The following is a 25,699-nucleotide window of genomic DNA, read 5'->3' as shown; positions in this document are numbered from 1 at the left end:
CCTGCTCCTGCTCCTGCTCCTGCCTGAATTCCGCCCCTTAATTCCCTTCCCTTCCCTTCCCCCAATTTCTAGGGCAGAACTATTTCACCCCGGCTGCCCTATCTAGACTTTCGCTGCCCCCGTTATCCGTTGCCACCTTTGGTCTATGCTGGGCTGAAGATGGCGAGGGTGGAGGTACGGTCGGAGAACGTGCTGCTGGTCAAGAACTCAGCCTTCAAGTGGACCATCACCTGGCTCTTCTGCTTCCTCCTTCTCTTTGTTCCTGCCATCTTCTTCCTTGCCGCCGCCAACCAGCCGGTCGACAGCTCGAGCGTGCGAATCCCGACATGGATCGGGGCGGTGCTCCTGACCTTCGCCTTGATGTCCTTCCTGGTGCTCCTGCCTTTCACGATCGTGACGAACACGAGGATGGACAAGAACTTGGACTCGTTCAGGCAGGAGCATCAGCTTCTCAACTGCATCCCCTGCGTCTGCTACTCCTCCAGCGAGTTCGCCCTCTCAGAAATCGTGAGCATCCGGGTCGAGAGCTTCCAAGACAACTTTGTCGGAGAGGGCGAGGACTCTCAGGACAGAGCACAGTTCTCCTTCGGTGAGGGCGAGGACGAATACTTCGAGTCCAGGTACGGGATGAAATCGCGATCGCAAGTCGTCGTCTACTTCCAGCAGGACTCGCGCCCGGTCACTACCTTCACATCCGGCACCCCGTCATGCCTGCAGGTCAGGTCGAGCAGGATGACAGCTCATGACATCAAGACCCAGCTGGACAGGTTCCTGGGGCTCGAGGTGAACGTGCTGGAGATCAAAGACGGCAGTCAGCATCCCGACGATGTCTCGCACGATTCGCTTCCCAACGACCTCGAGAGCTTTCCCCGTCATTCGCCTCTTGTCGGCGACGAGGATGCAGGTCAAGTCTCCTACCTACATGCTGGCGTCGGGCAGCTGGACACGCCGATGGGGGGGATGGAGGTCATGGAAGTGCCGGCATACGTGAGGCCGCGGAGGAGGGTGGAGGGGCTCGCTGGTCCCGAGGGCGCGGGGAGAGGAACGGTGCAAGAGAGGATGGCGTACATGGAAGCAGACACGACAACATCCCTACCCCGAGGGTCCCGCAAGGTCGAAGAGCTCCAAGTGGCGCACGAGCTGAACCTGCCGGAGTCTCCCGTCGAGGTGCAACGAGCGTATCCCAAGAAGAAGAAACATGAGAGCGACGAGGAGCGGAGGCTCCGGAAGGCTCTGAAGAAGCAGGCGCTCAAGGACGAGACTCCTGAGCAGCGCGAGGCGAGGAAGGAGCTCAAGAAGTCGAGGAAGAACAGAGCCGACGCTGGTAGCGTCGCTGCGGGAGGTCAGGACGCGCTGGAAAGCCTCGAGGGTTTTGAGCATGACGGGGAAGGCAGAGGAGGAGGGAGCGGCAATGAGGCGGAGAGCTCTGACGATTGAGGTGTGTTTAGGTCTAGTGCACAAGTAGCTTGAGCTCAGCTCGTTCGGTTGCAAACTCCTTCCTCCAGCACTGGGGGACCCCCGTCCAACGGCAACTCTCGTCCGTACCTGACAGACGTCACGAGACTAACTATTCTTAACCCTCCGACTCACCCGCAGTGCAGCATGCACGTCAGGTCGCAGTCCTGGAGGAAGACAGTAATAAATTAGATCACAACTGCTTCCCTTCTCGCCTCCTCCTCCTCCTCCTCCTCCTCCTCCTCCTCCTCCTCCTCCTCCTCCTCCTCCTCCTCCTCCTCCTCCTCCTCCTCCTCCTCCTCCTCCCTCTCAAAACGAAGAAAAAACGACATCTAACAACACGATATCTCATCTTTGCCTTCCATGTCCTCCTCGCTCTATTCTTTCACCTCATAGTTCAACGATGAACTTGGCAAGAGTGACGTCGCCACGCAACGACCCTGACAGCAGTCGAAGCAGAGATCCATGTCGACCCACGAGTAGGTCTGCAGAGTTTGATCAGAGCAGCAGCAGCAGGAATGATGACTAAGTCAAGAGGAGGAGGAGAGATGATCATTAAACCAAGACCTTGGGGGAGCATTCGGTGAGGAACGTCGAGGTCTGTGTGGGGCTGGCGCCTCCTGAAGCAGAGGAGGTGCTGCTGGTCACTGAGCCAGAGAGGAGCTTGGAGTTAGGATCGGAGGCTTGCTTGACGAGGTTGGCTCCCAGTTGCTCTGCAAAGATGTCAAGATGAGGTGGGAAAGCTCGTGGCTGGTGCCTGGGGTCGGAGCAGTCGGGCTGAAAGGGTCAGGGAGGATAACAAAAGTGACGATGATGCTTCCCGCTGCGATGCTGGCACAGCAAGTCAGTCGCTCCCACTCAGCTGCCGACGCTCTCGCCTCGTGATGTTGATTCGGGAGGCAGAGATGCTGACGGCGTTGGCCACGTCCTGGGCGAACTGACGCTTGAAATTGTCCCGCTCCACACTGGGACGAACTTGTTAAAGGGGAACAGAGAATGGAGAGAAGGCGATGAAAGAGAAGACGTTCTAGTCCAGGTGAAAATCGACCAAACAGGATGAAAGAAGAGGGTGAAATATCAAAGCATCGAGGCAGAAAGAGGAGCGGAGTGGAAGGTTGGATGATTGCCTGCCATCGGGGATGGCTGCGATGTCTTTGTTGAGAGTGATGGCTACTGTCACAGGAGGAGGAATCTGCAGCAAGGAAGAGGTCAGCGAGCATCGAGGAGGTTGGAGAGGAGTAGCAATTAGAGCGTTCCGACGTCACCTGAGTAAACTTGGACTGCAGAGTTTTCAATGTCGAGACTTGAGCACCTCCACTCCATGAGGACCCGACGCTCGCCTGCTGGCAGTTCACGAGGAAGGAAGGGGTAAGTGAGAGTGAGAGCACCTGGATGTATCCGGACAAAGTTTGGCCTGAAGAAGGGATGAAGATGCAGGTCCCTGCAGTTTTTTGACGCGTGAGACGAGAAGCAAACAAGGGTTGACGAGGACACTATTATTCTCCTCTCATCTCTTCATCCCTTTCTCGCTTCCCCTCACCTGAGTTTCCTTGCCAGGTAAAGGAATTGCACGCGATGATATCGTTGTCGGTATTGATCAGTACGATATTGATTTCCGAGCTGTTCTGTCCGAAGTTTTCCCCGTAAATCCGCACCTTGGCAGGCAGAGAGCCAGGGACGAGGTTGGGAACAACGAGGAGAATGTTGGGCTTGGAGTATTTGATCACCGCAGCCCCCACGTTGAAATACTCCAGGCATCCCTGCCTGCAAGCACCTGCTCAGCGCAAGCAGGAGACGCGCGAGAGACTCACCTGAAGTAAAGCACAAACTTCTGAACAGCTCCCACTCCAGCTGGGGCCTCGCAAACGAGCCTCGTGCCGCCGATGTCGAGGGAGCGAAGAACATTGCAGGCTCGAGAGCGAGCGAAGTCGATGTAGCCGGATGACGTCAGCTGCCCCAGCAGAAAGTCGTGACCCTCTCCTCCTATGCCCATCCCTAGCGCCGCCAGCTCCATCACCGTCCCTCCGATGGTCGGAACGGTACGGGGAGTGACAGCGAGAGCTTTGACCTGGTAGTAGAGGAAGGAGCTCACGCCCGCTGTGTTGAAGGCGGCGACTCGGAAGAAAAACTGCCGGCGAGAGGAGACGAACGAGCTGACTGGCCAGGTGACGACGCTAACGGCTGACCCCTGCTGGTGAAGCTGAGCTGAGGTGCCGTAGGACCCTCTCTCAACGAAAGCTGTACTGGCATCGAGCACGGCGAGCACCCACAAGAGCTCACTGTCAACGCGAAGGAGAAGGTTGACACTCAGTCCCGACGTGTCGGAGACTTTGAGGGTCTGAGACGTGGAGGAGAGGGCGGTAAGAAGGCGTGTCTGGAGCCTTGACGGGAAGTGGAGAGGATCGCCAGGGGAGGCGAGGAGGAGCGAGTGAGGCAGAGGGCTGACACTACCGAACTGAAAGCCTGCGAGCTTGTTGGAGGACGAGCACATGCAGTTTGCCTGACAGGATCCTTCCAGGGTGTCGCAGGAGACGTATCCCACCCCTGCTCGTGTCTGCGTTGACACCACAGCGCTCTGAGCCGTGCGGAGGCCGCTGGTGTAAACAACCCCGAGAGGGTTGCACCCCAACTCCCAGAAAGAGGCGCCGAGAGGGCAGCTGCTGGCTACCTTGTTGTCGATCCCTCCTCCCACTGACCAGTCCGTAGCGCTCGGATACGCCAGCGCTATACTCGTGCAGACACACTCTCTGCCGGGATCAGGTGACCCTGCGGAGGTTCCATTGGCAAGGCAAGAGCAGTTGGCGCCCCCAAGGACGCTAACATGCTCGCTCTTGAGCGATCGAAACCCTCGATCTACAAGCAAGGAAGAGCGGAACATGCTCTGATCGCATCCCTCCTCCATCACCAGCACCTGATACACCAGCATCACCTCCTCGTCCACCTTGATGAATTTCTTCTCCAGCCATCGCCACTCGCCACACAGGCCGATCTCGTTGCCTTCCTTGCCGATGTCATGGGTCAGGTAGGCGATCGGTGAGCTTGTTTGCAGCAAGGGAAGGTCAAAGTTGTCCGACACGCTGGTGGTTTGCACGAACGACTTCCACGCGGGATCCGTGGAGACCTGAGGGACGTGAGGTCAGAGGAGACGCTGAGCACTAGGGGGGGGGGGGCGAACCTGCACGATGAAGCCCAGGCGAGGCCGGTGAAGGAGAGGAGAAGGAGAAAGCCAATTGAGGCTGAACTGAAGCAGCCAACCTTTCATGCTCACAGCCCTTGCCTCCTGCTGCCACGTCAGCCACAGAACGAGTGGCTTCCTAACTCACGGGTTGAGGGCAGAGCAGTGAGCCTGAGGGAAGGTAGACAGAGTAGAGAACTCCAGGAGCTGCTGATTTCCCTTGCGCCACGAAGAGCGAAAGAGTGGATAAGTTTTGTGACCATGAGCCATGATCGAAGATGGGATGGAAAGGAGCCGAAGTAGCAACGAAGGTGACGTTCTGTTCCACAAGAGGTTTGACGCTCTCGTTTCTAATACTTGCCTCGCAGCTTGGACAGAACTGGAGCAACCTAGTAAAAGAGTTAGACAAACTGGTGACCTTCTTGATTTTCGCACTCGCTCCCTTGGAAGCCATTCAGCTCGAAGTACACCGTCTCCTCCTCCCCAAGATAGGAGTCCAGCTGAAAGTGCAGGCCCAACTCGCACCAGTCGGCAGCTGACACCCGCTCGGGATAGTAAGTCACGCTCGCGTTCACGGAGCCCTGCGCGATCTGACAGAAGGTCACTAAGGGCATAAGCTCGGGGAGATGAACCTGAGAAAAGTAGGCCGGGGCTTCAGGAGCGAGGACCGCGCGGTTGTTGAGGTATGATGAGATCGAGGCGCTTCGGAACCTCGCGTTGTACGAGAAGATCCGAAACTTGTAGATCTTCCCCTCCAAGATGAAGTTGACGCCCCCCGGAAACTCTTGGTACCCTTGCAACGGACTGCCAGTCTGCGAGGTGAAGTTTGAGTATCTGCTGCCCTGATGGAAGAGGACGGTGGTTTTCTTCCTGCACTCGAGACATCAGAGACAGAAGCGCAACGAGTGGAGGCAACAGAAGCTTGTCGGGTAGAGGGAAAATGGAGAGTGTCAAAAGAGGACATGATGTCCTATGGTTGGGAAGAAGAATGGAATGACAGGAGGGAGGGAGGGAGGGAGGGAGGGGGAGCGAGCGAGAGAGAGAGAGAGAGAGAGAGAGAGAGGGACAGTAAGGAACAGACCTGCTGAATACTTCACATTTGACAGTCAACGATGAGTAAGGCTGCAACAGCACGACGTTTGTGACCTGCTCGTATGCCGTCAGGTATCTCTGTTGAGTCATTGCACGGAAACCTCAAAAATCAAAGTTTTCTCCGCTGGAATTGCATTCTGAGCGACGATAGTGAGAGACAGATCGGACGAGTTGAAAGTAGAAGGCCATTCGAAACTTTCCGTGTCCACAGAAACTCTAGAAGTGGAAATGGAAAGCTGGGAGCTGGTCGAGAGAGCGGGGAACTGAAGGAAGAGGACGTCACCAGCGTTGATCGCCTGGCGTCTGATGCCCTTCATCCTCATCCCCAAGGTTGACGACGAGTTGGAGGAAGCGTTGGTCGCGACAAGGAGGAAGGAGCGATCAGTACCGACGGTCAGGATGCACGGGTTAGACGATGACGTCAGCGATTCACAGCCAGCGTTGAGTTGGGCTGAGCTCGTTGTCGATCCAACTCGGAGGGGACCGCTCCAGAACAGATCCGACGGGCTTGCGTCTTCTATCTTGGGCAGGATGAAGGTATCTTCTGACAAACAAGACTGATAGGTGGTGCTGTTTGAGAAGCAGGTATCAGTTTGCAATGAGTTGCCCACGAAGACTCCTTGCAAAACATTTGGATACAAGAAAGTGCCTATCTGACTTGCGTTGGTGGATACAAAACCATCTTGCAAGATGGAGTCAGGAACTGCAGAGGGCAGGCAGATGTCTACAAGTGCATTGGCCTGGCAAGTTTGCTGTGTGGCGTCCCAATCACAGCACCGGAGGCCTCCGAGAGAGAAGATGGACAAGCAGAAAGAACGAGAGTAGTTCATCCCGGAACAAATCTTTGAGGACTGTTGACCGTAAGGAATTTCGAGCGAGATGTTGCAGTTGTCAGGAACGACAACATCGAGCGGGGCGTACATGATCAGTTCTCTACCCTCCTTCACTGTGAGCTGAAGCAAAGACTCTTGCGGAAGAACCTCCAACGAGAAAGGACTCTGTTCAGCTAACGCGCATGTGTACGATGATTTCAGCCTTAAATCTGCTGTAAACTTGGGCAGCGGCAGCACAAGCATGTCGCCAGCGAGCATTTGCCTGCTGGGAATCAGATTGAGCGTGAGAGCGAATGACGTAGAAGAGCTCTGGTTGTACTTGACAAGAACCTCTTCCCCGCGACCTCCCCCAAGCTGATAGTCGGATCCGAGCTGCTTGGGAGTGGCAAAGTTGGGATGCACGTGCTGTGTCTTAGGAAGACAAGAAGAGTCCGAGCAACGGTCAACCTCGAGGATGAAACCGGAGAGAGGCTTCGCGCCGCTGATGGAGGGAGGATCAAACTCCACGCGGAATCCGAGAGATCCGTAGTTGGAGACTTTGAAGTTGGACGGAGAGTCAGGAGGGCCGAACAGATCAAAGAAGCTCGAGTCCGCCACAGCAAAGAGCTTGTTGTACCCCGTCGGGTCGGAGGTGCTGATGCCGCAGAGGAAAGAAAGTTTCAAGTCGACCTGCACTGTCTCGTTGAGAGCCCCGTCAATCCGAAGGTCCAGATATTGAAATCCAACAAATTGCAAGCTGTCGCTCCACTTCAACTCAACCCCGTAGTTGCGGTCTGTTTCGTCAGCAAACGTGGCGTAATAAGGGCCATTGCCGGCTGCCAGGCTCTGGGCAACGGCAGAGAAGTAAGTTTGAGAGACAGGAGAAGAGGAGCCGGTGAGCACAAGGCCCTGACCGGCGCACCCTCCTCCTCCGCAAGCATCTGACTTGATGATCGCTGTCAAGGGGGCATGCCCATGCCTGCCCCAGTTCCTGTCAAAGGTGTAGCCGTCTCCAAGGACCTTGATGATGGGCTGATTCTTGAACGCAAAGCCATAGGGAACACCGTCAGGAGTCCCTAGCGTGAAGTCACCTCCGAGCAGCCCGACATCGAGTCCCTCCCCTCCAGGACTTTGAGTCACAGACAATGTCGGCAGCACGAAAAAGCTGTTGTTGACTCCTGCTGCTTGCCACTTAGGATCAGGCATGTCTTGCACTCCAGTGCTATGCTGACTAGTAACGCTGTACGACAGAGAGTTTGAGGAGTCAAAGACGAATCGCAGACGATAGCCGGCTCCGAACACATACTTCACCATGAGGCCTGAGAACGTCGCTTTCCCTTCCGAAACGCTCACCAGCGTCGTACCTTGCAAAGTGCCCAAATAGCTTGTACTACTAGAACAACTTCCTAACTTATAAGTCGCACAGTAGGCCTGGGCCACAGAGGCACAGGGAGGAACAGTGTAGTCGTACGGGGCAGACTGAGCTGAAGGTGAACTGTCCTGGCACTTGAACAGGCGAACAAGCATGCAGGAGTCACAATTGGAGCCTGTAAGAGTGGCACCTGATGAATCAGTGAGGTTGACGTTGATGATGCCGGGAAGACCAGCCACGTTCGCAGTGTCGTTGTTAGCTCCATCAAGATGCACGACGGATGGAACATTTCTCACATCTGACTCACTGTATTCATACAAGACATACTGCTCGCTGTAACTCAAAACCATCTTGGCCGGGCTCAATTGAAAGGTTCCTGTTGTCCGCACAGCAAAGGAATAGTTGAGAAACGACAACTCATATCCCAGCTGGAAGTATAGCCCTGCAAGACCGCTCATGTATAACTTGAAATTCGCTGAAACGCCATGAAATGAGCTGATCGTCACTGCTGATGTGTGATCAGTCGAGCCTTGGACGCTCAAGAAGCTCTGAAGGTTGTAGGAGAGGTCCGAAGACGTCGATGAGTCCATGTTTCCAGCCTTTAATCCTGTCCACAAGTAGGCACTGACCGCGACATTTTCATTCGAGTGAATGTACTCGATTCGATTTGAGCCCCAGAGCTCAACAGTGTAGTTTCCCAAGTAAGTGTTTGCATCTTGCACAAGATAATCAGCACTCGAGTGTTGTGATGAGCTGGTCCCTGTCTGATATACCTTGATAAGTGTAGGCCTCACCAAGAAAGATGACGCTGTTGTTTTCTGAACCACATCATTGTCGGTCTTAAAAGTAAGATTGAATGGGTAAGCTGATGATACAGCTTTCGTTACAGCAACATTTGCAAAGGAAAACTTCCCATTGACGAGGGAGCTTGGGGAAGCCCCTGTCAAGTACGTGCTGTTCAGGAGCGAACCATCTTGCAACAAGTAAGCCTGCATTCCGTTGGCATAAGTGGAATAGATCTTTCCGTCGTAGAAACCTTTAACAACAAAGATCAATGTTAGTGCCCCAATATGACTTTTAGAAAAAGCTACAATCACCTGGAAACTGATTGCCGCTTGAGCTAGAAACACATTTCGCACGTACAGAACAAGTATTTCCTCCGGTCGCGATGAACTTTTTTCCATCCGCGGACACTTCATATCCGCATTGCCTTCTTTCACACTGACAGTCACAAGTCTTGACGCAATCACAACCACAGGAATACTGTTGGCAACCGCAGCTGCAAGGATTCGGGATACAACTGCAAGAGTAGTTGATTGCGATGCAAGTACAGTAGTATGTCTCATTGTTCTCTGACGGCGGTGTGTATGGGATTCCATCCACGGAACAGTTGCAGCCCGAGTGGTTTCCAGAAGCATTGTAGACCGTTGGGGGAGTGATAGGCACTCCGTCGCTAGAACAGTTACAATCTGGTGAATCACCTTGGACTTCATAGATGGTCTGCGGAGTGATGGCATAGCCTGTTTCATTGCAAGAGCAGCTTCGGTCACCTCCGCTGCAGTTGCCGACAGGATAGAACCTCCCTGAGGGAGTGATTGCGACACCGTCCCATGCTGTACACGAGCAGTTTCCTCGTGCTATCTGGTCGTTGCAAGAACCCTGAGGGCTCCACAACCCCTGGGCTTCAACCCCGTCAACAAACGGAACACCAGATCCGTTGCAGCTGCACCCACTGCAGTTGGACGACCCGATGTACCACTCACCTATTCCTGTCACTTCGACTTGTACCTCACCCACGCAGCCCAGACATTGAGATTCGTTGCCCCATACCCCAACACCTGACGTCTCATCACCGTCACATCCTGCTCCAGCAACCTGGGCGCAATAAACATCTACTTCAAGAGATCCTGAAGATAACACTTGATCTACGATCTCCGGGCTTTTGAAGCTTTCTCCCAAGATCACAAGATATCCAGATTCAATTCCAGTGGCTGTATCAGATGCCGAAATGTTGTAGTTTGACGCCAGGAGGCCGTAAGTCCAATCCCCGCTTTGACTGAAGACTGGACAGCCTATCGAAGAATAAAACCTTGCCGCGAGAATGACAACGATGCAGGTTAAAGCAAGCTTGCGCATCGTAAGGGAATCCAAGGTGATATCAGGTAACCTGCAATCAATGAAAGGGTGACATGACCTCGCTCGTACAAACTCCCAGTGACGCCGTCGTGACTCGTGGTGACCGACTCTTAGCTGGGTGTCACTGCCTCTCTTCCTTGACTCGTGGTGACCGACTCTTAGCTTGGTGTCACTGTCTCTCTTCCTTGACTCGTGGTGACCGACTCTTAGCTGGGTGTCACTGCCTCTCTTCCTTGACTCGTGGTGACCGACTCTTAGCTGGGTGTCACTGCCTCTCTTCCTTGACTCGTGGTGACCGACTCTTAGCTTGGTGTCACTGTCTCTCTTCCTTGCTTGTCTCTCTGCCTCGCTTGTCTTCTCCTCGTGGCGTCTTGAGCTGATTCTTCAACATTTTCTAGCAGCGCAGCTCGGTTGTAGGATAAGTCGTTGTATCGTTGACCCACCCACAGCCGTTCAAAGTTATAAAAGACCCTATGCAATGAGGCTGAAACTACCGGTGCTTGATGACCCTACCCCCCTAAGCTTCGTGCTTGTCAACATATCGACAACTGTCTTGAAGTGGAAACAGAGGCGAGGCCGTGACAGAAAGCTAGTACCGCAGTGCCTCGCCGGCCCCCAGGCCGGCCCCGGACTGAGACAGACTGACGGACTCCCGGGAGGCCCGGCCGTTTGGTCGCCTCGTTGAATGCTTGTTCTGTTGGTTTAGTTAGGCTTGTTCTGTTGGTTTAGTTAGGCTTGTTCTGTTGGTTTAGTTAGGCTTGTTTTGTTAGTTTAGTTAGCGGCTTGTTTTGTTGGTTTAGACGGTTAGACTTGTTTTGTTGGTTTAGTTAGGCTTGTTTTGAAAGCAGAAGTTGAGGAGCACACTGAGAGATAGAGGCTGCATGCTAGGATGTAAAACCCAAGCATCCAGACCGTCATGCCACAGCCTGGAGCACCGTCTCAGCAAGACGGCTAGGAAGGTCCTGTCTTGGTTTACAGGATAGTTTTACGGTTTCAACGGTTTAACTAGGCTTGTTTTGTTGACCGGGTTTAGCTAGGCTTGTTTTGTTGGTTTAGCTAGGCTTGTTCTGTTGGTTTAGCTAGGCTTTGTTGGTTTAGCTAGGCTTGTTTTGTTGGTTTAGCTAGGCTTGTTCTGTTGTTTTAGCTAGGCTTGTTTTGTTGGTTTAGCTAGTTGGTTTAGCTAGGCTTGTTCTGTTGGTTTAAGACGGAATACAAGTTTGTTAGACTTGTACTAGTCCAAAGTCACGCAGATCTCACATCGACCTTAGTTGTAACAAGACAGTTTTTGCTCAAGACCGAGTTTAATGCACACAAATCCAGAATTGAGGAGCACATGAGAGATAGACTGTATGCTAGGATGTGAAACCCAAGCATCCAGACATGAGAGGACCTTAGCAAGACGGCTAGGAAAGCCCCCTCTTCGTCCACACACGCTACATTGGCCGCCTCGCAAACACGTAAGTCGTCTTGGTTTACAGGAGAGTTTTTGTTAACTCGGCGCTATCTGACTGGCACGGCTGGCATACGTTCCATCCTCCCCCCGAGTTTCTGAAATAGTACGTTACATCGGACGTCAGAAAGTCACACAAACAAGCTTGAAGAGAATGTCAGCAGAGTTCCAAGTCAAGATACGATGATACAACGTCAAGTTCACAGTCATGCTGAGTGGGCAATAACCATTCAAGGATTGTCCATTCTGAAGAAGAATTTCATGCAGGGCTAGTGCAGAGATAAGGGAGATGCCTGGCGAGCTGATGCAATGACGAGAGAAGGAGGATAAGATAAGAGAGTCTGAGGAGAGAACTTCGGAGTTCAGATAACAGAGAGAGAGAGAGAGAGAGCGTGCCCGCCGGCATTTGAAGACCAAAAGATAAATTTTGAACCGTAAAGAACTTGTGACCAGAGATTGCTGCCGCGAGATGGAACATCCGTTTCAAGGCATTCGAAGATTGTTGTGCAGTTGTACCTTGTTCGCCGATCCAGAAGTAGCTCCAGTTATGCATGCCACAGCCTAGCTCCATGACATGAAAACTTCCGCCAGATCTCCTGGTAGTTCCATTTGATCCTACTCAAAGATCAAGAAGATTAAAATCGAATCAGCTTCAAGTGCGTTTCCACACGGTTAAGCAGATATTCGACCGACCAATCTGGCTGGGGAAAGGCTTGTTTTTCCTATTCGAAGATCAATCAAACAAATTGAGGCTGAGATAGGCCTAAACAACTTGCGGCTAGAAAGAGAGCCTGATTGAAGAGAGGAGTCATCCGAATGTGTACAGCTTGATAGAATTTGCATGAATTTTCAACAGCAACGGGAAAACAATACCAAGAAAGAAAAAACTCCAGTAAACAATTCAACTAACCAAATATAAGATCAACATGATTGAGCATGTAATCGAGGCTCATAACCGACGGAATACAAGTTTGTTAGACTTGTACTAGTCCAAAGTCACGCAGATCTCACATCGACCTTAGTTGTAACAAGACAGTTTTTGCTCAAGACCGAGTTTAATGCACACAAATCCAGAATTGAGGAGCACATGAGAGATAGACTGTATGCTAGGATGTGAAACCCAAGCATCCAGACATGAGAGGACCTTAGCAAGACGCCTCTTCGTCCACACACGCTACATTGGCCGCCTCGCAAACACGTAAGTCGTCTTGGTTTACAGGAGAGTTTTTGTTAACTCGGCGCTATCTGACTGGCACGGCTGGCATACGTTCCATCAGTTTAGCTAGGCTTGTTCTGTTGGTTTAGCTAGGCTTGTTCTGTTGGTTTAGCTAGGCTTGTTCTGTTGGTTTAGCTAGGCTTGTTCTGTTGGTTTAGCTAGGCTTGTTTTGTTGGTTTAGCTAGGCTTGTTTGTGGTTTAGTCTGGTTTAGTCAGGCTTGTTCTGTTGGTTTAGCTAGGCTCAGTGTTTTGTTAGTTGTTCTGTTGGTTTAGCTAGGCTTGTCACGAGTCTGTTGGTTTAGCTAGGCTTGTTCTGTTGGTTTAGCTAGGCTTGTTCTGTTGGTTTAGTTAGGCTTACTCACAGGCTGACCACTGAAGGTCGTAGTTGAACCCTTGGCCATGCCCACGAAAGAGCGGGAGGAGGCGGAGGAGATGGGCGGGAGAGAGGAGGAGACGGCAGCGAAGAAGCCTCGGAGGCTCATCGAACACTCGACCGACGTCCTTCCGCTGCATTCCGGCAACGGCCGCGCTCAGCTAAAGGGAAGGAGGGATGTGCAAGGCTGGAATTCGTGCGGGTTGACCTTATCATCCTGCAGCGACGATGCAGCGAGACTGATCGACTTGTCGATAGAGCAAGTGATCGGATGGTTCGGAGATCCTTACCAGACTGCAGTGTTGTCTTCAGAGGCTGATCCATGCTGTGTGGTTCCCTACTGCATCATGCTGTGGCTCAAGTACCTGGGGTCTTCAGCGGGGGAGGACGATCCTGTGATCATTGAAACCATAGGCAAGGCAGAGAAGGCGCTAAGTGAACGAGCTCATAGTGAACGAGAAATCCTCCTCTTCACCTGCCTGAAAGAATTGAGTGAGGGGAAGTTTGAAGAATCACTGCTTCTTGTTGAAGATTATCTGTTACAGTACCCGTCGGATGCGATGGGCTTGAAGCTTCAGAATGATCTTTGTTACTTCACTGGGCAGAACTTCCGCATGAGGGATGGAGTGGCTCGATGCCTGCCTGACCTTGATGACGAGACGCGGTTTTACGGGTACATGCTGGGGATGTATGCTTTTGTGCTAGAAGAGGCGTTCGACTACGACAAGGTCGAACTGACTTGCGAGGCCTTGCAAGGGTGAAGTGACGTCGATCGCAGGCGCAGCAGTACGCTCAAAGAGCCTTGCAGTAACTTCACGTGAAGACAATGCTGAGCTGTTGCTGATCCGCAGCCTGCAGGAAAAACTCGAAAGACGTGTGGGCGATTCATGCGATGGCGCATACGTTGGAGATGCAGGTGGATGAAACTGGTTTGACATGCAGATGTGCCTTCTTATCTTGAGCTGTAGGGGAAGGCGGAGGAGATGATCAAACTCCTTGAAGAGAGCAAAGAGCATTGGCAAGATTCCAACTTGAGGAATTGAGCATGTTACTCTCGCGCTCAATGAAGAATGAATTTCCAACAGGTGTCACATCAGTTGGCATCTAGCGCTATGCTATGTTGATCTTGGTATCGTTTTTGTTCCTTTCCTCTAACAGCTGATTCTAGCTATTTGGTTCCAGGCCAATATGATCAAGCCTTGAGCGTGTACGATATGCAAATAGGTACTGAGTTCATTCGTGACTTGTTCAGTCATAATGTGTTTCAAGCATCGAATATAGAATCTCTTGGGGTTTTTGCGCTCGTAGACTGCTCTCAACTGCTACAAGTAATCGTGTATTGCTGCCAGCTCTTCACTGACGTTTGACACAGCGATTAGAATTCGAAGGGTTTCAAGTGGGCAATCGTTGGGAAGCAGTTTGGCCGCTGGTAAGCCGCTGCTATGCCGGAGGTCTGAGGGGAGCATGTGACGACTGCTTGGAGTGGATGAAGCATGCCGGGGATCACAGACTTGCCTTCAACGATGCTCACATCGCGCTGGCTGTCGGAGCGAGGTGACGCTGTTCAGTTCATGCGGCAGTAATGACGAGTTGCACCAGTGGCAATCTCGTCATTCAAAGGGAGACACTTGCTGCTTGGGAGAAATTTTGCCTTGATAGGAAGGATGATTCTCGAGCGTAAGGAGTAGATGTTCAGTGATTGTGCTGCTGACTTCTGTTGCAGATCGCTTGTCAATCTTCGTAATGTGTGCATTCCCCTTCTTCGTGCAGTGTTGGCATACAGGTTTGCTCGGGATCATGCCGATCTGGTCTGATCTGAATTCTTGGCAGGAGTTGTCGGTTTGACGATTGCGTGAATGAACTTCTCAGAGTTCGCTACCAACTCTACATGATCGGTCTTTCTACTTCCTTCTCTTTGTCCACTGCCAACCTCATTCTCTTCGTACAGGTGGCAGCAATGCTCAACGGGTGAAATCTCACTGGCTATTTGCTGGAGAAGGTGACCTATCTTTACAGGAAGTATTCTTTCTCTTGTTGATTCGAGCGGGTCTGGCAAGCAAGAATGTGTCCTTGCAAGGTTTTCAATACAAGGTTTCTCACGATTGTGTTTACAGAAGAAATTCATTTCCCTTGTCAAGCAGCTTGTCAATGAGGTATGAATTCATCGAAATCACCACACATACTGACTTATTCTGCGATTGTCGACGAACAGAAAATGGCAACTGACACCCAATCAAGAATGATGAAACGACTTCTGGTGTCTGTCTAGTGAGAGGGAGTTGTGATTCACTTCGACTTGATGTCCTCGCATGTCACAGTCCTTTTAGTTGATAAATCTCATTGATTTACTTGAAGTAGAAGCATTCTAATGAAACAAGGGAAATTCTTTCTTCAAAAAGTAGTGTTGGAGGATAGTCGCAACGAACGTGACGGTTGGTACTGATGTTCAACCTTGTGCATGTTCGAAGAATGCGTGTCTGCGGTCTGCTTAATTGTATCTGCTGAATCCGTCGGATCGCTCGGCCTGACCCTCAACCACTCAATTGTTTCTTCAACCCTCCATGTCCTCTCATCATACCTGTGTAGAGCCATCTTGTCAAACTCGGTGTGCAGCAGGGAGGCGTTGCTGGAGAAACAGGTCAACCGAGAGAGACCTGAAGAGGCAATCACCAGCTCTCTGTCTCTCTTCGTCTCGCCCCTGCGACTTGGTTGAGGTCTTGGCTGACCTGAGACTTCAAGGTCAGGGTACCGCGTTTCATCTCTCTCAGCAGACCATCGACGGTGACAGGTTCTCTCTGCACGCATCGTCTTGCAGGGTAGTCAGAGCTGATTGCGAGCTGTCAGAAGCCTCATCACTTGGCAACGTGAGATGGTTGTCTGCTCTCTGAGTAACATGTACAGAACTGAACCATGATAGCTGCAAAACCTGCGCAAGGAGTCAGGCAGGGAAAAGCTGCCAAGCAAGAACGTTCTTGATGTGCCGGCATTCGGTCGTGAGGGTCTAGCGTGAGGAGCACGCTGAGAGTTTCGACAAAGATTCGTTTGACCTACAGCAGATTTCAGTGCAACGACTCCCCTCAGCTGCTGTCGTACATGCTCAAGCTGCTGCTCTTGGACCTCAATCCCCTTGCTGGACTGAAATCTTCTCTTGAGGCAGAGGCTTGTGATGACTTCCTCCAGTGTCCTCGTCTGCTTGGGCCAATCTTTGAAGTGCCTCAAGCAGTTCAAACCCAGCAGGTATTTCGGATTCCTTGGACTGCCGAGCAGATGAAAGATCCTCTTGAGTTGGTCGCTGTTGTAGTTGAAGTGCGATGGTTCCGAACATTTGCATCCGTAGTCTACCTTGCCCATCAGAGGACATTGACCGTTGAGCATCTCCAGAGCGATGACCCCAACTGACCATTCATCAATCTTGGATGAGTAAGACTCGGCTCCCATGATCAGCTCTGGTGCCCGATACCACAGCGTCGATACTTCATCTCTCACTACCATCTTGTCGTTTACAAACTCTCGTGCCAGGCCAAAGTCTCCAATCTTAACAGTTAAGTCTTTGAAAACAAGGATGTTTGCAGGTTTCAAATCGCGATGAACCACCCTTATCGAATGGAGATACTCGACTCCTTTGAGAATGTCAGTTGTGCACTTGAGTATCATCTGGAAACTCAAATTGCGCCTGCAAAAGAGGAACGTGTCAATTGTTTGCTGTCAGTGTCCACAAGGCTTACTGTTGCTTCTTGATGATGACGTGCAGATCTGTCAGGGCTTCTTCAAACACAATCACAGTTGAATCTGCAGTGGCGCCAAGCATGGAAACAATGTTTGGATGACTTCCAACAAGTTTCATCATTGCGATCTCTCGCTGATCATCCTTCAGAGCAGCACATCTAAGCAGCCTATCTCACCTTGAAAGCTTCTCTTCTCAACTTTCCCTATGGCAGTCGTCAACCAGAACAGTTGCAAACTCGCATGATTGAAGGTTACCGGGCTCTCTGTCTTTGCGTCCTCGGGGTCAAGATCTGCATCAGGCCAGACGACTTTCACAACAACTTCTTCTTTAGTGTCCAACACTGTTGCCTGCCAAACTCCACCATATGCGCCCTTCCCTATCCTCTCTGCAACCTGCAAACAGATGGTGACACGCGGAGCAGGGAGCAAACGAGAGCACCTCTAGCTCTGCTCTTCGAAACTTCTTGATGTTGAGAGAGTTTCTTCTCTGTCTGCCATCGCGATCGTCGGGACACTCGTTGCTGAAGTTTGGTGCCGATTGCCATGGTGTGGAGTTGTTCTGTGGTGCTGAGGAGACTCGAAAGATCCTTCCTGCCTCGCTGCCTGGACCTGCAGCTTCTCTCGCGCGCATGAGAGCATTGAGCTCTCCCTCCCTTCCTCCCGCAGCGCCGCGATCGCCCTCGCTCGCCATCCCCTCCCTCACTGCGGTCGGAAGGCCTTCATTGCAACCCTCCGCGAGTCGGGCCGCTCCCGGCTGAATCGCTTTACAATTGCGCTCAAGATGGCGGGGAGGAATGCAAGGCAGGCGGGGGTGGAGCGAGCGACTCCCGTAAGAGGGAGGGAGGGGAGCGAGCGAGCGAGCAAGCGAGGGAGGGAGGGAGGGGAGGGGAGGGGAAGGTGGGGGGGAGAGGGAGGGAGGGAGCAAGGGAGGGAGGGAGGACGGAAGGGGAGGGGAGGGGAGGGAGGAGGAGGGAGGGAAAGAAGGGCGGGGAGGGAGCCAGGGAGGAAGGGGGAGGGTCACTACTGGCACAAGTGATGAGTGAGCCTGATGCCTCTTCCTACCAGGACTGAAACTAGGACGGAGGATGGAGGGAGCAAAGAAGTAAGACAGCGTTGTAGAGGGAGCAATGGTAGCAGCAGCTTGCATCATGGAGGCTTAAAGTCCAAGACCGATTGCACTTGAAACATATAATACAAACTCAAAACTGAATTGCTACAGTATGTGAGACTAGAAGACAGAAACTGCTGTGGGTGGTGATTGTTTGGAACAAAAGCTGATAATGAGAGTTATCTGTGCCGTAAGCTCTTCATCTTTCCAGCTTCATCAAGTCATTGTCAACATTATCACGCCTACGTGGAGCCCAGCTATCTTGATGCGAAAGACATCCAGCAAGCTCACAGCAGGGCGAGAGCTGAGGGCTAGTCAAGAGAGATCCTCAGACCTGAGTCATATCTCCCCCAGCACTGAATCAGCAATCCATTCATCCCATACACATTCTTCAGGCCTGCTAGAGTTTCAAGAATATACTTGCCATAGTAAAATAGGTCAAGTTACAAAGTTGCCACAGTAGTACTCCGATCATCATAAGTTCGCCACGACAGGTCCCGGGCCCGGGTACACTCCCTAGTACGGTCGGGCCCGGGACCGAAGTACTCGGTACGGTCCGATCCCGCCGGAACGCGTTACAGTTACGGTGACCGTTCGCCGTCCGAGTCAAGCCTCGTACTACGGTACTAGGTAGTCACTGTACTCCTGGCCCGGCGGGTTCCGCACATGCTGGGTGACAGGAGTAAGATATAAGGAGATGCATGAGGAGATGGGACAGCTGATGGGACAGGAGATGCCAGGAGCGCAGATGGGAGCGGTGGTTGTGATGCTCCTCTTGGAGATACACGTGTCGACAGGCTTCACATCAACACCAGGAATGATACGGTTCACGCCTCAAAGCTCCTCTCCTTCCAAGGTTGGCCTCATTCTAGGCGCTCATCGTCGCAGCTGCGGGTCCCGAGATCAACAATCATGCTCAACACTGCAGAAGATACAAGACAGGAGAAGCTGGAGCAGAGCAAACAACAAACAATAGGCACCGCAACAGAAGGTTCAGAAAAGAAAATTTCCTGGAACGAGCTTTTTGCGATGCAAAAGGTTTTTGTTCAATGTGTGAAACATGTTCATTGAGCTACTTGTAGGATGAGCTATATGCAACGGTCAAAGGATACGGTCCTGCCGGGATCATATCCATCATCATAGTCGGTGGAATATTTTGGGCGCTGTATATCCCTGGTCAGTTACTGTTTCTCTGTTATGGATTCGCTGTTCTGATAGTCTAGATGATTCGACAGTAATCGTTTATGCGTATCACCAGGTACGTCATCATGCAGGGATGCGATGTTATGATTTGATTCTTATTGTTATTCTAGACTACTGGTGAATGGATATCTCCTACTTTGATTCTATTCCCAGTCGGTGCCACCAAAGTAGCAGTCACTGCTCTAGGCTTCTGGACAGCTGCAAGGTTTTTCCTTCCTGTTCGACTCGGTGCTGCACTTGCGATCACGTGAGACATGATCAGTCTCATATTGTTTCTTTTTTGCCTTTGATCACTTATGCAACGGTCCAGGCCATGGGTCAAGAAGAACATTGTGGACAAGCTATCTTCAAGGAAAGAGTAAGTATACCTCTGATGCCACACGGATCTCTTCTACGGCAACTTTCAACAAATGTGAATAAAATTGAAGCTAAAGAGGATTTTTGTAAAATCTGATCATTGCTAAGATTGAGCTCGGGAAAGAAACAATATTTTACTGTACGTACACTAGCCTATCATGAATGCTTTGCCTAGGTCTGTTGTTCTTGCCCTGGAGCGCTGCAATCACTGTCCAATCATCCTGGGACATATCCATTGGGAACTTCAGAATGTTCCACATAACCCCTTCAGTGCATGGAGGAGAAGTGAGCGAACCCGTATACCTTGAAGTCAGGTTAAAGGAAATCACCCTAGCCATCTCAGCAGTTGTATCACCTGTAGAAGTGTTCCAGAGAAATGGAAGTTGCGACTGCCTTGAAGCTAAACTTTGTGGTCAAATGGTGCGGAGTTCCTGAGAGAAGACATTTCGTCCTATCAGTTGAGAGATGACACGGTCGAATCACATCAGCGATGTCGCTGAGCCACATCGGGCTCTCATCACCGCTTCCTGATAAAATTCTATCAGCAAGATATTGATCATCACGGAAACAGAAAAGGTACCTGCTTGAAAAGAACCGATACAATCATTGTTTTGTTGTCATCAGAAACATGCTTCAACTGCACTTCCATATCGTAGAACTCTCCATCAATTGCATGCTCGGATGGCGTATGGAAATCAATGGCAGTCAATTTGTACTCTACATCATCGATTTTCATCTGCAAATGCATAAGAATGATTAGACCACTCTTTCAAAAGAAAAGACCGATGGATTCTTGTCGTCCGCAAAATCTGTCAACTCGAGGAAATGGCCATCGTATGCTATCTTGGCCTTGCTCGTTGATACGGTAACATTCTGATCCCCCTGGCATGGCTTGCCATCGCATTTCCATTCAAGTGGGGCCATATCTGTACCACTCTTGACATTTGACAATACAATGTTAATTGGTGATTGCTCTTTTCCAGACGCACACGCCTTCCAATCCCCCTGGGCAATTGGTTTCCCCCAAATAGACGGACCATCATTCTTGTAGGTCCATTCCAGGAGCGCTTGAGATCTGGCATTGCGAGAATTCCCTGCTAACATTGTACTTGGAAGAATTCCACGGGAACTAGAATACTTCTTCAAGGTAATATCTTCGGGCAGCGTTAAAGTGAGTTCAGTAGGAACACCTGAAATCAAACACTCACGAAAAAATCTCGAGAATGGAAATAACCTACCCTTCAATGTGATACTCTGTCCAGCTTTTCTATGACTAACTGCAGCAGTGACTGCAGCAAGGTTCTCTGTCCCAGATGCGTCCAGCAAAGGTTTAACACTGTCCAACTCCACTAATTCCTGTCGGGTGAAACGATTTTCAAGCCCTGCAAGTCCTCCGATCTTCGAGCTCGAGAGCTTCGGACTTCGCGAGACTTTCCATCCCTGATAAATAACATGAGGAAGATTCAAAATACAATCAGGTGATTGCGCTCGCAATACCTTTCCAGCTAACTCGACTTCAGGAGCTCGAAAAAACGCCATTAGTACATCGCGGCTAGCAGTTTCTTCTTTGTCTTTCCATGTGTTTGTGACTCCCGCAAAAGTAAGAATGCAGAGGAGGATAGCCAGGCCACCAAATACAAGCTTCTTTCTATCTTTTGCCGCTGTCTTGAACTCTCCGCCAGCGAATGTCGAATCCTTCAGAATACAATTATTGCAGAACAAGGGAGATCATGGCAAGACAAGGAGGCAACTTAAATAGGAAACAAAAGATATGGGATATCAAAAGTCGAGCAGAGCCTTACAGAGCTGGTGTAGACGACGAAAGCATGCCGCTCGTCGCTCTCGTCGCACTCTCCTCTCGCCATCTCAAGGGGAGTCTATTTCGGGACAACTTGGCAATTTCCAGTTGTGCAGTCAACTCGGAGGCCCGGACGGGCCCGGCCGGGGGCTTTAGTAGTAAAACCGTAAAGCCGGGATGGCAGGGGGTACGGTGGTGAGTAAAAGGTTTTAAAAAAGACCCTCGCGCGATCTAGAGATTCCAGGTGTACGATAAGGTCACCAGGTAGGGTGGGGGTACAGCCAGTGGAGTTATTTCGGCCTTTTTTATAAGCAAAAGTTTTTTATGCTATAGTACTATACCTTGTAGATATCTCATACCGGGATTTTCCTTACAGTACTGGAATTGACTTATAAACCATCCCCGAGACCTTTTTTTTTTTAGAGGGTCGCTTCCTGTTCCCTCTCCACAGAGGTAGCTGAGGGGTGTGTACCCCGTTCTTTTACTGCTCTTGAAATTTGGAGGAGGGTAGGGTTATTGTATCAGATTGGCCAACCTTAAGTTTTTAAAAGTAATAAGTATTTTTAACTGAAAACACTGGTATAAACCATCTACATCGATACAACTACGCTAGTACCACCTCCCCCCCCCCTCCACTTCTCTAGTACCGCCTAGGAATACCCATGACCTTTTCAGTACTGCCACTGCTATATTTAAATTACAATACATGTATAAGTACCCCTGTACAAATCTTACAGTACCCCACCCTCACAATTTTCAACAACTTCATTCCCTACCCCATAGTTCCCCTTCGAAGTACCCCATTTGTATAACTCTTTTACCCCCACCCCTGCCATTTTACTGAAAGTTTACCCACCCCTACCCCTTCCACACCATCCTTGCGCGCTAGACCATTCTCATGGCTCCTTGCTCCTGGAGCGTTCACTTTTTGGCTGTCGACTCGTTCCCTCCCTCCTTATTCCTCTCTCTCTCTCTCTCCTCATGAATGGATTCCTGTGTTTCTTTCAATGTTTGTCTTCCCTCTTTCTTCTTAGGCTCCACTTTTTTTTAACCCTGTCTCTCTGACAGAGTATCTTCAGTCCCTTCGACCCGTGAATGCGATGCAATTCTCACTTGCTGGCGACAGCTCGTCTCATCTTGTGTTACACATGATGATATTGCATGCCCAATATTGTAAACCCTCCTTGTCAAAGATTTCTCTTTCAATCCTCGAAAGCAAATGTTCGATTTTATTTGTAGAATTTGCTCTTTTGTTTCCTTCAAGATCGTTACACCAACATCTATGTTTGGTTGGAGAGTTTTTGAAAGCCATTTGTTCATATCCAACGTCTCTTACTGATTGTCTTTCAAGTTTTAGGCACTGAAGGGATCGTTCGCTCAAGCGTTTCATCGAGGCCATGTTCAGGTCAAGGAATGGCCGTCGAGTGTAGGCAGAAAGTCTGTCATCGCTGTGAGATTGCAGTCGCAATAGTCACCCAATCAAATGCAACTGCAGAAATCAGATCTTACCTCACCAACCCCAACACTTCAGGTAAACAGACAAACATACACCAACGCACAGTTTTTTGAAATAGATCCCATGGCAAATATTTACTCGGACTGGGGACTGCCTGAGATGGGGCTGGATGGCGCTGCCAACTGGCTTCCGGAAAGTGTGAATGATATCCAAGTCTCGACATCACCAGATCAGACACATAGTTCTTCAGGAATCCCGGCAGATATTCCCTTTGATAGTGATTCAGGATCAAGGACTTTAGATGGTTCTGATACTCAGGATTACAATGATGGCCCTGGTGGAAGCAAGAAGAGAAGGAGACTTGTATCCAGAGCTTGCGAAAATTGTAGAAAATCTAAGCTGAAGTGTGACGAGGCCAGACCATGTGGACGCTGTGCTAGGAATGGACAGAGTGAACTGTGCTCAGAATGGCAGAAGTCCGATCGTTATGATGATCGAGACGAATACGTAGAATCTTACACCCAAGCAAATGATCGTTATGGGAGAAATAGAAAGGAAATTCCGGGGTATGCAGAATCCATTGCAGGAGCTCCGGTTCTTCATAAACAAGACTCTACAGCACAAAGTTTTGCTCAAATCCCTAGAAGTGCAAGGTATCTTGTGGACCTTTAGAGTGTGACTTGACTTCTGTCTATTGCACAGTTTGAATGCTGCGATTTCTTTTTCAAGCGAGTGTTCGCTTACTGTCAGAATGCATGAGCTTGGATGGCCCTTTGCAATATTGCACTGGTAAAAAAGAAAGTCAAAGCAAGTTTGCGATTCTGAATTTCTTTTCGTCATGAAGGTATTGGGAAACAGGGCTAGAGGCTGAATCGATGATTCGAATATTTTCGTCACTGCCAAAGGATCTTGAACGTGTCATTAAGGTTGGACTCTCCGCAGTCGATGCAATTATTTTGGCAAGAAAGAGCGCAGTAAGAACATATTTCTGCTTGTTAGTCTGTAATCACCAGTTCACTTAATTTTTAGGCACCTGTTCAACAGGAAGTCAGCATGACTTGCCATGAGTATTCGGGTGGCAGCATAGTCGAACAGATGGAAAACAACATGTGGGAGAAGAGTGTCGACACTGGATGTATGCGCATGATCTGGGATCCCATAAAGAAAAAACGTAAAGGCGTTCATGTCACAAACCAACTTGCGGAGATGTTTGGAATGACCAAAGAGGTGAAATGTGACGGTTGCATTGCTCATGATACTGACCGATGCTCTGTTCATTCCTCGTCCTTCAGGTGATGTTGGATCGCATAGCAAGGAGAGATATTCCACTTCTCATGTCGGAAATAGAGTTCTTATGCTATTTGATGGATGAAATACTCAGAACAAGGGAAGCAACCATTTCTCGTTACCTTCGATGGAGAATGAATTGGAACGATGACTCTGTCTGTTCGTTGTGAGTACTCTCTTCTTGTTTCAATCAATGGGAATGGACGTTTTACTTTTTTCTTTTTTTTTGCGACGCAGGATATGCTACAGCGTTCAAAAACAATTCGACTGTGTGGGAAGACTTGAACAAATCCGGCACTTCTTCAGGCTAGTCACACCTGAGCAATTTGATCAAGCCAGGCTACGAAATCCAGCAATGACGAGACCAATGTCTATCGACATGGACGATGATAGATCTGCGCGAGAGTTGCTTGCCTCATATCAAGAGGACTTTCACACTAGTATCGCTGACATGCAGAAGACCCCAAAAGGAAGACACCAACTTAATCTCCTCTGCAAATGCCTCGAAAGGAGATTTGCTCCTTTGGTCGAAGCTGCCTCAAATCTGAATCGCAACATGGGGAATGTAGCAGCAGAGGTACTTGACTTTTGCAGTGACCTCTTCTGATCATACCTGATGCAGAAGAGCTCGAAGGATGGTATCCATCCACCAAACTCTGCGGCGAATGTGGATGCTTCGATCTTCACCGAGAGCGAGAGGAAAGCGTTGATTGCAGCTGAAAACGGTTCATTTTTACCTCCGAACTTCACTCCACAACCTCGTAGAGTGCAGAGTGCTCATTTGGTTGGACAAGAGAATCCTTATCAGCTTGGAAGCAGACAGCAACAACCAAGACCCGACAATCTTACTAATCTGCGGGTAGCCCAGATGGAAATTCCCCTACCTTCTCCTACAGCTCAAGCAGAATTTCCACAGATCCCTCCAACTCCAAGCTCCAATGGCTCCAACTATAGCTACATGATCAACAACAACATGACTAGTTTTGCACAGGCCCTCCAGGACATGGACAAGCCTTTCCATCCTGATGATATTGGGTTGAGTCAAGAAGACAAAATCAGGCTCTTTGAAGCCCCTTCTACTGCGACAGGCGACGGTTCTTTGCAAGACTGTTATCTTCCAACAAGCTGCAATCTCGGTTTGAATGGAATGATGAATGACAGCATGCAACCGTTTCCATCGAACTGTCGACCAGACACAAGTCAGTCTTACGATATGCTAGCGCAAGGAACTGTGCTTCCTGGTCCTCAGCCTGGAATGATGAATGACCCGTCAGTGCCATACGGGATGGATCAGTATTACTTCTACCCTCCTCAAAGTGCTATGCCTCAGGACCCTTTGCAACGGCATTTATACATGAACCAGCAGCAACGGTTCTAGGACTAGCGGTGTGGAATGTATTTTGGTTGGCGTGAAGACTGATGGATTACAAAGAGACAAGTGGAAAAACTCTCGGGGACAGAAAAGCTAGGTGTATTTTGTTTTTAAGTTTGTACGTGACCACGTAAAATAATGTTTCTTCATCTTGAGAGCTTACGCTCGACCTCTGTCGCGGCAACTTTCAATGTTTCAAGTTCGAGGAAGTTTTGAGCCTTGTCAGTGAGTAGGTCCGGTTGATGTTCTGAAGTTTCCATATAGTCCCTCGGCTTTGCAGCAAACGCCTCACTCTCGTCCCTCCCCCTCCT

General features: G+C 50.2%; 8 protein-coding genes across 8 annotated transcripts; 5 read left to right on the top strand and 3 right to left on the bottom strand.

Moving 5' to 3' along the window:
• Window positions 1-159: 159 nt before the first annotated feature.
• GUITHDRAFT_105995 (hypothetical protein) lies at window positions 160-1,437 on the top strand (the record flags this gene model as incomplete). Its single annotated transcript, XM_005835313.1, has 1 exon — window positions 160-1,437. One exon carries the CDS (start codon window positions 160-162, stop codon window positions 1,435-1,437), a length of 1,278 nt encoding a protein of 425 aa, XP_005835370.1.
• A 35-nt stretch (window positions 1,438-1,472) lies between these two features.
• On the bottom strand, window positions 1,473-10,042 carry GUITHDRAFT_105994 (hypothetical protein; the record flags this gene model as incomplete). The annotated part of the gene is made up of 16 exons (XM_005835312.1): window positions 1,473-1,545; window positions 1,591-1,622; window positions 1,845-1,940; window positions 2,023-2,232; window positions 2,721-2,795; window positions 2,844-2,869; window positions 2,996-3,219; window positions 3,267-4,576; window positions 4,631-4,735; window positions 4,779-5,019; window positions 5,066-5,220; window positions 5,263-5,500; window positions 5,712-5,776; window positions 5,824-8,942; window positions 9,099-9,185; window positions 9,238-10,042. 16 exons carry the CDS (start codon window positions 10,040-10,042, stop codon window positions 1,473-1,475), a joined length of 6,861 nt encoding a protein of 2,286 aa, XP_005835369.1.
• Window positions 10,043-13,107: 3,065 nt separating this feature from the next.
• GUITHDRAFT_105993 (hypothetical protein) lies at window positions 13,108-15,350 on the top strand (the record flags this gene model as incomplete). Its single annotated transcript, XM_005835311.1, has 12 exons — window positions 13,108-13,809; window positions 13,860-13,888; window positions 13,940-14,010; window positions 14,264-14,305; window positions 14,461-14,635; window positions 14,681-14,758; window positions 14,805-14,864; window positions 14,912-14,976; window positions 15,030-15,049; window positions 15,098-15,145; window positions 15,196-15,234; window positions 15,294-15,350. 12 exons carry the CDS (start codon window positions 13,108-13,110, stop codon window positions 15,348-15,350), a joined length of 1,386 nt encoding a protein of 461 aa, XP_005835368.1.
• A 1,091-nt stretch (window positions 15,351-16,441) lies between these two features.
• GUITHDRAFT_60560 (hypothetical protein) lies at window positions 16,442-17,200 on the bottom strand (the record flags this gene model as incomplete). Its single annotated transcript, XM_005835310.1, has 3 exons — window positions 16,442-16,742; window positions 16,807-16,940; window positions 17,063-17,200. Coding segments are annotated over 3 exons (573 nt in total), but the record flags the coding sequence as incomplete, so codon positions are not given.
• A 1,627-nt stretch (window positions 17,201-18,827) lies between these two features.
• Window positions 18,828-19,480, top strand: GUITHDRAFT_136890 (hypothetical protein; the record flags this gene model as incomplete). Its single annotated transcript, XM_005835309.1, has 5 exons — window positions 18,828-18,953; window positions 18,998-19,091; window positions 19,139-19,173; window positions 19,229-19,365; window positions 19,429-19,480. 5 exons carry the CDS (start codon window positions 18,828-18,830, stop codon window positions 19,478-19,480), a joined length of 444 nt encoding a protein of 147 aa, XP_005835366.1.
• Window positions 19,481-19,609: 129 nt separating this feature from the next.
• Window positions 19,610-21,014, bottom strand: GUITHDRAFT_105991 (hypothetical protein; the record flags this gene model as incomplete). Its single annotated transcript, XM_005835308.1, has 7 exons — window positions 19,610-19,778; window positions 19,831-19,875; window positions 19,959-20,002; window positions 20,056-20,211; window positions 20,259-20,665; window positions 20,714-20,915; window positions 20,973-21,014. The coding sequence occupies 7 exons, from the start codon at window positions 21,012-21,014 to the stop codon at window positions 19,610-19,612; spliced, it is 1,065 nt and encodes a 354-aa protein (XP_005835365.1).
• Window positions 21,015-22,620: 1,606 nt separating this feature from the next.
• GUITHDRAFT_151875 (hypothetical protein) lies at window positions 22,621-23,454 on the top strand (the record flags this gene model as incomplete). The annotated part of the gene is made up of 2 exons (XM_005835307.1): window positions 22,621-23,382; window positions 23,432-23,454. Coding segments are annotated over exons 1-2 (535 nt in total), but the record flags the coding sequence as incomplete, so codon positions are not given.
• Window positions 23,455-24,727: 1,273 nt separating this feature from the next.
• On the top strand, window positions 24,728-25,536 carry GUITHDRAFT_151874 (hypothetical protein). Its single transcript, XM_005835306.1, has one exon. The coding sequence runs from the start codon at window positions 24,885-24,887 to the stop codon at window positions 25,392-25,394; it is 510 nt and encodes a 169-aa protein (XP_005835363.1). The 5' UTR covers window positions 24,728-24,884; the 3' UTR covers window positions 25,395-25,536.
• Window positions 25,537-25,699: the final 163 nt, after the last annotated feature.

Source organism: Guillardia theta (genome assembly GCF_000315625.1).
Source record: "Guillardia theta CCMP2712 unplaced genomic scaffold GUITHscaffold_22, whole genome shotgun sequence".
Lineage (NCBI taxonomy): Eukaryota > Cryptophyceae > Pyrenomonadales > Geminigeraceae > Guillardia > Guillardia theta.
Note: the sequence above shows the minus strand (reverse complement) of the source record. Positions and strands in the feature narration are given on the sequence as shown.

What these genes read in the sequence shown, in the direction of transcription:
- GUITHDRAFT_151874 (XM_005835306.1), top strand. Translation starts at nt 24,885, where the DNA reads ATGGAAATTCCCCTACCTTCTCCTACAGCTCAAGCAGAATTTCCACAG.